The sequence below is a fragment of the Myotis brandtii genome, unplaced genomic scaffold (genome assembly GCF_000412655.1).
Source record: "Myotis brandtii unplaced genomic scaffold, ASM41265v1 scaffold111, whole genome shotgun sequence".
NCBI classification, from domain to species: domain Eukaryota; kingdom Metazoa; phylum Chordata; class Mammalia; order Chiroptera; family Vespertilionidae; genus Myotis; species Myotis brandtii.
This window is the reverse complement of record NW_005353789.1, coordinates 1,426,904-1,437,729: the sequence shown is the minus strand read 5'-3', so window position 1 is coordinate 1,437,729 and position 10,826 is coordinate 1,426,904. Positions and strand designations below refer to the sequence as shown.

General features: G+C 39.9%; 1 protein-coding gene across 1 annotated transcript in view; it reads left to right on the top strand.

Moving 5' to 3' along the window:
• The window catches only part of LOC106727225 (vesicle-associated membrane protein 7-like), a 38,066-nt gene extending 27,665 nt beyond the window's left edge, over positions 1–10,401 (top strand). The window contains exon 6 of the mRNA XM_014544981.1: positions 10,153–10,401. Within this exon, the coding sequence (XP_014400467.1) occupies positions 10,153–10,290 (138 nt within the window). The 3' untranslated portion in view covers positions 10,291–10,401. The remainder of the gene's footprint in view (positions 1–10,152) is intronic.
• Positions 10,402–10,826: the final 425 nt, after the last annotated feature.

Here is a 10,826-nt window from a genome sequence, read left to right as displayed (position 1 = left end):
TTTGGAGGTGCCCAGATGAGGCCCAGCTGTGAAGCAATGCAAGCTGCTGTGGGGCCTTGGGCCTTCTTTTGGATGTTCTGGGTCTTTCTGACCCAGCTGCAATCTGTTAGGTAATTTTAGATCTCAAAGGGCCAGCCCATTCATATGCAAAAGCCTCTGCGCACAGCTTGGGTGGGGCAGAGTCTCAGGGAATCAACAGGGCGGAGCAAGCAGCTATGGCTGCTCCTCAGTCCTACCCTAAGAGGCCCTGCGTCTCAGTGTCCCACGGTAATCACTGCAAGCACCTCTGAGAGAAAGCCACCCTCGAGTTCCGCCCACTGCCAGACAGTCCAGTTTCTCCCAGTATGAGTCTGGGTCCCCAGAGACTTGCCCAGAACTGCAGTCCAGGGCGGTCGGGAGCTTGTGTCTCCCTCCCGATTGAAAAAGACAACAGTGTCCTCACTTTAGTTCTGAACCTCTTCTGAGTTTCAGTGTGCTTTTCTCTTTCCTTCTAGTTGTAGACTTTACACTCAGCCAGCCTTCCTGTGGTTCTGGATGATGTCCGTTTTGTCTTTTAGTTGTATTTTTGAAGTGGTTGTGCGAGGCAGCAATTTCAGGTGTTTACCTATGCCGCCATCTTGGTTTCTCCTAGTTTCATTTTTTTGCATGTACCTGGAATGCAGACAGCTGCAGCCACCATGGAAAACAATAAGGAGTTTCCTCAAAAAATTAAAAATGGAACTACCATTTGACCCAGTGATCCTACTTCTAGGAATATATACTAAGAATCCTGAAACACCAGTCAGAAAGAATATATGCTCCCCTTATGTTTATAATTTACAATACCTAAGATCTGGAAACAGCCCAAGTGCCCATCAGTAGATGAGTGGATAAAAAAGACATTTACACCATGGAATACTATGCAGCTGTAAAAAAGAAGGATCTCTTACCCTTTGAGACAGCATAGAGCAGTGCTCAGCCTTGTTGGCTGCACATTAGAATCACCTGGGAATCTTTTTAAAATCCTGATTTCTGGGCCCCATCCTCCAGAAATTTTGTTTCTTTGTTATGGGGTGGGGCCACAACATTAGTAACAAAGAAACAGAATTTCCGGAGGATGAGGCCCAGAAATCAGGATTTTAAAAAGATTCCCAGGTGATTCTAATGTGCAGCCAAGGTTGAGAACCACTGCTCTAGAAGTAGGACCATGTTTTTAAGTCACCAGGTGATACCAAAGTGTAGACAAGGTTAAGAACCAGTGGCTTGCCGAAACCGGTTTGGCTCAGTGGATGGAGCGTCGGTCTGCGGACTGAGGGGTCCCGGGTTCGATTCCGGTCAAGGGCATGTGCCTGGGTTGCGGGCACATCCCCAGTGGGCCAGGTGATTCTAATGTGTAGCCAAGGTTGAGAACCACTGGCATAGAGGAACCTGGAGAGTATTATGCTCAGCAAAGTAAGCCAGTCAGAGAAAGACAAGTATCCCATCAGTAATGTAGGAGGGTTTTAATTTCTCCATATCATCTCCAAAACTTTTTTTTCATTTTTTAAAGTTATAGCCATCTTACTGGGTATGAAGTGATATCTCATTTTGAATTTGCACTTCCTTAATGACTAATGATGTTGAGCATTTTTTCATGTGCTTATTGGCTATTTATATATCTTCTTTTCAGAAAGTCTATTCAAGTCCTTGTCTGATTTTTTAACAGGTTTGGGGGGTTTTTTGTTATTGAGGAAGGGCTGAATCTTAACAGGCACTTGTCATTAAAAGGCCTTTCCAATCTTATTTCCTATTGCTTGGGCCAAAAAAACCATCAACTTATTCAGTCTTTCAGTGTTCCAAATTTCTGCATCCTCTCTATCCCTTTTCATTTCTTCTTGCAAACCAACCAATTGTTGCCTTGCTAAATGCAGCCAGTAACAAGAACTCACACTACTTCCCTTCTGTTTTCCAACCTTTTCTTCTAAAGTGGCAGACTCAATAAGTACTTTGTCTGCCTTCCAAGTTATCACAGGTGATAGTTGTAGCAAATATTTTACCCTCCGTAACATAGGTCTTTGTCTTTCCAGCCTCTAATATCAGTTTCTTCACTGTCTACCATGTGTTGGTTAAGCCACGTTTTGGAGTTTTGTAATAACATAGCCTACTCCCAGTTTCAATATTAGTTAGAGAAACACTAGCTGTGATAACATACCTCAGGTTTTCATTGTTTTAACTCAATAGAGTGTTATTTCTTGGTTGTATACCAGTGTGAGGTAGGTTTTCATTGGGCAGACTTCCACATGGTAATCCAGTAACCCAAGCCTTTTCCATTTTGTGACTGTGCCATTGTCTTGGGCCTCAGAATTTAAATTTCAAGTGGCAGTTGGTTAAACAGGGAATAAAGGAAGCACATTTGTTTTTAGCCCAAAAGTGACACCCATCACTTCAACTCACAATCTGTTGGTAAGAATTAATCTTATAGCTTAGTGTAGGTGCAAAGGTTTGAGAGAGGCACAGCATGGAGTGGGGTGAGGGGCCTGAGAAATGTAGAAATGTAGAGAGTCTCTCTCTAGCAATAATCAACTCTACATTATGGAAGGGAACTCAAGTCTTCATTAGATAGCTGGCTGTCTTTATTATACTGCACTAAAGGGAACTCTAAAAACTGTATGTCAGGTAGATGAAAAATGATCTCAGATAAAAATTCTGAGTCTCCGCAAGAAATAAAGATCCAGGCTGGGTAGCTCAGTTGATTAAAGCATCGTCCCGATACACCAGGGTTGTGGGTTTGATCCCTAGTCAGGACACATATAAGAATCAACCAATGAATGCATAAATAAGTAGAACAACAAATCAATGTTTCTCTCTCTCTCTCCCTTCCTCTCTGTAAAATCAATAACTAAAAAAATAAAATAAAATAGCCTGGCTGGTGTGGCTCAGTTGGTTGGAGGGTTGTCCTGTACACCAAAAGGTGATGAGTTTGATGCCTGGTCAGGGCACATACCTAGGTTTCAGGCTTGATACCCGGTTGGAGCATGTACGGAAGGCAACCGATTGATGTTCTCTCCCACATCAATGTCTCTTTCTTTCTTTCCCTCCCTCTAAAAAATTAATTTAAATTTAAAAAATAAAGATCCAAGAAAGTGGTAATGGTGTCAGTCACACTAAATGAATATTGACTGCAATAGAGGTGGTGAGTAGTTGGATTGTGGATATACTTTGAATTTGAAGTTGCTGACAGATTGGAGGTTTGGCCAGAGACTCTAAACTCCAAAGTTTTGAGCCATAGAGTTCATCACTCAACTCATGTGAGTCCCAGGCTTAGCCTGCTGTCCCTGTGAGCACTAAAATCCTGTGCCCTGGGTGACAGAGGCCAACATCATCACTCTCCCAAATGCAGAGGAGCTGCACCATCAGTGCAATTTCTTACTGCTCTCCTAGGTTCCTGCACATGGCCTCACTCTTACTTTTTTCCAAGTTCAGTTATGCATTGAAAGATTTGCTTCTCTTTTTTATCTAGTATTTATGAGTAAAAATAGAGGCAGGATTATTGGATTACATAATCCACCATATCGTCAGGCCTATTACTTTTTAAAAAAATATGTTTGTTGATTTCAGAGAAGGGAGAGGGAAAGATAGAAACATCATTGATGAGAGAATCATTGATCAGCTGCCTCCTGCATGCCCCCTACTAGGGATGGAGCCCACAACCCAGGCATGTGCCTTTGACCAGAATCGAACCCAGGACCCTTCAGTCCGTAGGCTGACACTCTAGCCACTAAGCCAAACCAGCTAGGGCTATTACTTATTAAATTATATATATGCCTTTATTATGGGAAAAGAGACCAACACCTAAGTCCCAGAATATTATACTGCTTTACCTTCCTAACAAATCCAATTTTTATGTATACATTGTATTTTCATGATTACATAGAGAAAAAAATGACTTCCTCTTTGAAGCCAGTTGAGTAGAAGCAGCTCAATAAAAGATAAAATTTTACTGAAGTATTTTACAGTTTTCTCCCTCTTTTTTCTTGGTCTTTTAAAAATTTTTTTAAAATATATTGTTATTGATTTCAGAGAAGAAGGGGGAGATAGAAACATCAATGATGAGAATCATTGATCAGCTGCCTTCTGCACGCCCCACACTGGGGATCAAGCCCACAACCCAGGCTTGTGCCTTGACCAGGAATTGAACTGTGACCTTCTGGTTCATAGGTCAACACTCAACCACTGAGCCATGCTGGTAGGGCTCTCTTGGTCTTTTTGTAAAAGACTCTACTGAATATTATTTTTTGTGGTTGTTATTAATCCTCACCAAGGCTATTTTTCCATTTATTTTTAGAGTATGGAAGGGAGTGACAGAGAGAGAAAGAGAAACATCAACATGAGAGTGCCCTGACTAGGGCCAGGGATCCAACCTACAACCAGGTACATGCCCTTGACTGGGAATCGAAACTGTAACCCTTCAGTGCACAGGCCTATGCTCTGTCTACTGAGCAACACCAGCCAGGGCTCTACTGAATGTTCTTAAAAAACAGTTTTGGTGGGCCTCTCCTAGTGTATCCATGCCAGAGTAAGTTGCAGTCTCAAATTGCCCAGCCTCCTTGCCTATAGGCCATGAGCACTGAATGGGGTTATACAGTGTAAAAACAAGCAAACAAACAACAACAAAAATACAAAAGCAGATTTGGTTTTTAACACAAAGTAGGCCAATAAGCTTTCTGTCAGTTTGCCTACTGCTAAAGATGGGTCATAGATTTTAACCTGGCAGATTAAATTTACACATTTATCTTGATATCCTCTCAAAAATCCAATAAAAGAATGGGAAAAACAATAGAGAGGCCTTAATGTGTAAACCACTAGGATATTAAAAGAAAGAAAGAATAAACAAGAGAAAAGACAACAGGTAAGAAATGTCAACAATTTTAGAAGCAAGGAAATGGATTACCAATAATTATTAGTCCCAGTAGAGCAGAAAAAGCTTGAAACATAAGCTAGTAAGCAAGAGAAGACATTAAGATGCAAGCTGATCTGGGCGAAAGAACCTTGGAAAGGATCAGAAATTGGAGACATGCAGTATGGGTCTAGAAAGAAGAAACTGGGTAAAAAAGTCTTTAAAAGAAACATGTTACCTGTAGAGCCGCTTTCCTACTTTGTATAGCCATATTGCTTCCTCTGCTTATCACTGACAAAGGATAATAAATTTTATTATGTAAAGACAATAGACCAGAGATGTTCTAAACTTAGACACCAAATGCAGTTGAGGCCAGAGTGATCATCATTAAAATTAGGACTAAGGGGTAATCTGCATCCTGAAAATGGTGACCACTCCCCAACCTCGCTCCCAGTCAGCTTCATCAAGGCAGGAAATTAGAGGAACTCTAAGAAAGCTGACTAGACCAAAGGGGAAAAATACAGATACTAACCTACAGATATTGAGGTATTCCCACAATGAAATGGTCAGGTCCAGGCCACATTATCCTACCGGGAAGCCCACCAAATAACAGCCCTAACTCACTCATACTGGGTTTCCAGTCATTTTAGAAAATCAGCAACACAGATCCTGAGATATTTGAGGAAGTCTCTATAATTTAACAAATACATTTAAGTAAGAAGAAAGGAACTCAGACAAAAGAGATAATGCAAAAGCAAAAGAAAGTGCCCTTTTATAATTGATAAATGCTTAATTTAATGAAAACCGTAAAGCCTGAGTGCTTTTATAGTGTTGCTTCTCTCAAAAATTCAGTATATATTGATGGACTGAACTGTCCCAAAGACTTTTCCTCAAATAGTAGTTCTATTAGGTAGGAAAGTGTCAAGGTCTTTTGGAAATTAAAATAGAAAAAATTTTAAATTCAGTGGATTTATTGTAACATAACGTTGAGATATTCTCTCAGAAAGTAGAGAAAAGAGAAAGATAAAAGAATCAGTCTAAGACATCCACATATAAATAACAGGAATTTCAGAAAAAGAAAATGAATCAGAGAGGAGAAACTCAAAGAAATACAAGAAAAATTCCTAGAACTAAATGAGTTTCCAGATTCAATGAATAAAACAAAGACCACAGTGTGGCATGTAATCTTGAAATTATAGAACATTTGAAAGGAAGAGAAGAATCTAAAGAATTTTTTTCAGAGTGAGAAAAAGCAAAGACTTGCCAATTAGAATAGGACCAGATTTCACAATAGCAATATATGGGTGTTTAAAAAATGGAGGAATGTTTTCAAAATTCTGAGGGAAAATGATTTCCACACTAGATTTCTATACCCAATCAAATTACCAACTCAGTGGAAGGGGAGTATAATGACATTTCTAGGCATGTAGGTTCTCAGAAATGTATCTCACACTTACCCTTTCTAAGGAAGTTTTTAGCAAATATTCTTCACCAGTAGGAGAAAGGGAAAGATGAGATTGATAAAAAACAGAAGGCCCAACACTAGAGATGGGCATTCCAGGATATTGGTAAAGAAAGGCCCAAGATTAAAGCTATATGGTAAACCTAGAGTCCAACCAAGCCAGACTGGATCAGGTCAAAAGGCTCTGTGATGAACTTCTTCAAGATAAAACAGGTGGATCCAAAACCAGGAACAATCAAAGGAAGAATGTTTTTCAGCTCCTTTGGAGAGTTTGGGAATAAATTACTAATTGATAGATTAAAAACTAACAATTGAGTCTGGCCGGCATGGCTCAGTGGTTGAGTGTTGACCTATGAACCAGGAGGTCATAGTTCAATTCCTGGTCAGGGCACATGCCTAGGTTGTAGGCTCGATCCCCCAGTGTGGGGCATTCAGGAGACAGATAATCAATAATTCTCTTTCATCATTGATGTTTCTGTCTCTCTCTCCCTTCCTGTCTGAAATCAATAAAAATATATTTTAAAAAAACAAAACTAACAATTGAAAAGATGTTGTTTAACTGTATACCTATTATTAGCTCTGGAGAAAACAGAACATTTGTACATTAAAGTCAATGTAATCAAATACACTCCATGGCTCAGCAAATATTTACAATGTTTTAGTTAAAAAGAGAGGATATGAAAGAACGGAAAGGTGTGTGTTTGGGGAAGGAGGGAGTTAGAGATATGGTTAAGAATTATATCCTCTTTTCCATAATTATAAAGTAAAAAATCAAGAAATATATATGTATGCTTTCTAGTAACACAGAGGAAAACAAACACCAGGAAAAAAATTAACAGCTAAATAAGTATTTATTGAGCATCTACTGTTATGTCAGACACTGTTCTAGGTTAGGGTTTCTCAACCTTGGCACATTATGGACTGATCAATTTGTTGGGAGGTGGTTGGGTAGGGGGGACTGTCCTATATGCATTGCAGGACGTCTAACAGCATCTCTGGCTTCTACCCATTAAATGCCAGTAGCACCCCCTACAGTCATGACAATCAAAATGTCTCCAGACATTGCCAAATGTCCCCTGGAGAGCAAATCGCCCCCAGTTGAAACTACTGTTCCAGGTAATAGGGATATAGCAACAAATAAAACAAAAAGATCTGAAAGTGATTACCTCTAAAAAATAGGATCAGGGGGGTTCAGGAGAGGCGAATGCTGTTTTTAGAATTCTGACTTTTCAAACTATATATGCATATTACATTAAGAGAAAGCAAATAATCTAAGAGACAAATGTAAAGTCTGCTTATACCTTAATTAAACTTTATTTCTACACATGGCAGTATAGAGTCATGCAACTCTAGATCTGAATTCCAGCTACACCACTTACGAGGTATATACCTTTAGGTAAGTAACTTCAAACCTTTGAGCCTCATTCTCTTCAATGCTGTAAAATAGGAATACTCACCCAAGATTATTATGAATATTGCATATTATTATGCAATACCACATATAACGTTATGTCATATCCTGAATTTAAAGCACTCAATGAATTATAAGGTCCTGGAAGTACAACTAGTCACTAGTGTCCATATGCTAGATCCTTGGGAATAATGAACAGCATCTTTGGTATATGGTATATAAACATGAGGCTCCCTGAGCTTGTCATACATTAGAGTCAAGATGTCATTTTTTCACATGCACTGTAATCATGTACCTTGACTTTGCTCTGGAAAAGTCACCATATACACTGAGAGTAAAGATGATCTGATTATGAATAAAGTCAACTGAAATACTTTCAAGTTTTACTTCTAATCCATGTGGCACACAGCACAAGTCCAAATAAACACCAAGAAATTTATTTGTATCATAGCCATATGAGAAGCAGTTGTCTATATTTTAAAAACAAAAAGGAGTTGTGGACCAAATGAAAACAATAAAACAGCGGTTCTCAACCTGTGGATCGCGACCCCTTTGGGGGTCACCTAAGACCATGGGAAAACACATATATAATTACATATTGTTTTTGAGATTAATCACTATGCTTTAATTATGTTCAATTTGTAACAATGAAATTGGGGGTCACCACAACATGAGGAACTGTATTAAAGGGTCACGGCATTAGGAAGGTTGAGAATCACTGCAATAAAACTTTTTGCAGCCCCAAAAAATAAAAAGAATTTTATGATTTTGTATGAATTTATTTCTTCTCAATGCTCCTTGAATTCTTTCAATATTTTTTAAAAATATATTTTATTGGTTTTTTACAGAGAAGAAGGGAGAGGGATAGAGAGTTAGAAACATCGATGAGAGAAACATCGATCAGCTGCCTCCTGCACACCCCCTACTGGAGATGTGCCCACAACCAAGGTACATGCCCTTGACCGGAATCGAACCTGGGACCCTTCAGTCCACAGGCTGACGTTCTATCCACTGAGCCAAACCGGTTAGGGCATTCTTTCAATATTTTGTATGTTAATAAGTGAGCCTTTTTTTAAAAGAGGATACTTTAAAAAAAAATCCTCACCTGATGTTATTATTGAATCTAGAGAGAGAGGAAGAGAAAAACATCGATTTGAGGAACATCTATCAGTTGCCTCCCATACACGCCCTGACCAGGGATCAAACCCACAGCCTAGGTATGTGCCCTGACCATGAATGGAACCCATAACCTTTTTGGTGTATGGAATAACACTCCAGTCAACTGAACCACCAGCAGGGACATGAGCTATTTTATATAGGTTTAATTACATTAAGATATGAAACTCTGATATCATAAAGTACTTCAATTCCAACTCATTATTCATAAAAAATATCTCTCTATATAAAAGCCTAAGTGACCGGCCAACCGGCCGGTAGCTATGACGTGCACTGACCACCAGGGGGCAGATGCTCAACACACAGGCATGGAAACATGGAACAGACTGATGAATCTCAGAGGGAAGGGGGTAGCGGGGAGGGGGGAGGGCTGGAAGACATTAACCAAAAATCTTATGTGCATACTAGAGGCCCGGTGCATGGACTCGTGCACCAGTGGGGTCCCTCAGCCTGGCCTGCGGGGATCAGGCCAAAACCAGCTCTGACATCTCCTGAGGGGTCCCGAATTACAAGAAGGCGCAGGCCAGGCAGAGGGACCCCACTGGTGCACGAATCCATGCACTGGGTCTCTAGTAATTATAATGACATAATTTATTCTTATATGGTGATTTAGATATACCATAATCACTATCTCAGTTAATCCTCACAATCTGTGCTACTATGTGAACGATATTATCCCGATTTAATAGATTAATTAATTCACTCATCCAACAAATATTCATTGAACCACTGCTCTCTATATCAGGCAGTAGGAATATAGCAGTGAATGAAACCGACAAAAATTCCCACATCCATAGTTCACATTCTCTACAAACAATAAATAAGTAAATTTTACATAAATGTTAAATATGGACTTTGGAGGAAAATAGCATACTGAAGGGGAATAGCACTTCTGGAATGGAGACTTGGGGGGGGGGGAGGTACCAATTTTAAATAAGGTAGTAAGAGATAGTGGCATTTAAATAAAATCATGAAGTAAAGATGAGGAACTGAGGCTCAAAGGGTTAGTAACTTGTTCATAGTCACAAAATTAGTAAAACTAATTAAAGAATGGCTTAACACAATAAGGAAGGCACCTGGAATCTTGGTGCATCATTTTATAAAAGCAGTTTTGTTAAGCTCCATTGAGACTTTATGGGATTGATCAAAACCACATTAAATCTGTTCTTTTAGATATCTCTAAGTATTTGAGAGTGCCCACTAATTCAGACATGGAAACATTAAATTTGTGTGTTTTTTTTATTTCAGGCCAAAGACTCCCAAGAAACAATAAAGATTCTTAGGAAGATATGGTGGCAACACCTCAAAAAGATTATAATCATCACTGTGGCAATTCTCCTTTCAATCATCATCATTCTTTTAAGTACAAATATAATACCAACCTGACCCTTTTACCCTCCATCCCCAATAGGTACCAATAAAGTGTTACATGTAATTACTGAGCTCTGCAACCAACAATTATGAAAGCACTAGAGGCCGGGTACACGAAATTCATGCACTCAGTGGGGAGGATGTCTCTCAGCCTGGCCTGCACCCTCTTGCAGTCAGGGAGCCCTCGGGGGATGTCTGACAGTGGGACATCCTAGTGCTGCCACAGAGGCGGGAGAGGCTCCTGCCACCGCCACCACCAGCCGTGAGCCCAGCTTCTGGCTGAGCGGTGCTCCCCCTGTGGGAGTGCACTGACCAGCAGGGGTCAGCTCCTGCATTGAGCATCTGGCCCCTAGTGGTCAGTGCGCGTCATAGCGACTGGTCGTTCGGCCGTTTGGTTGACTTGCATATTAGCCTTTTCCAGGTGTACCAGTTAATAATGGGGATTTTGTAATCAAAGAAAACACGGTAATTTCAAGAGAAACATCAAAAGTGCTTTATTCAAAGTAATGTCCATTGCTAGCTACACATTTCCCCCGTCTTTCAGGTAATTT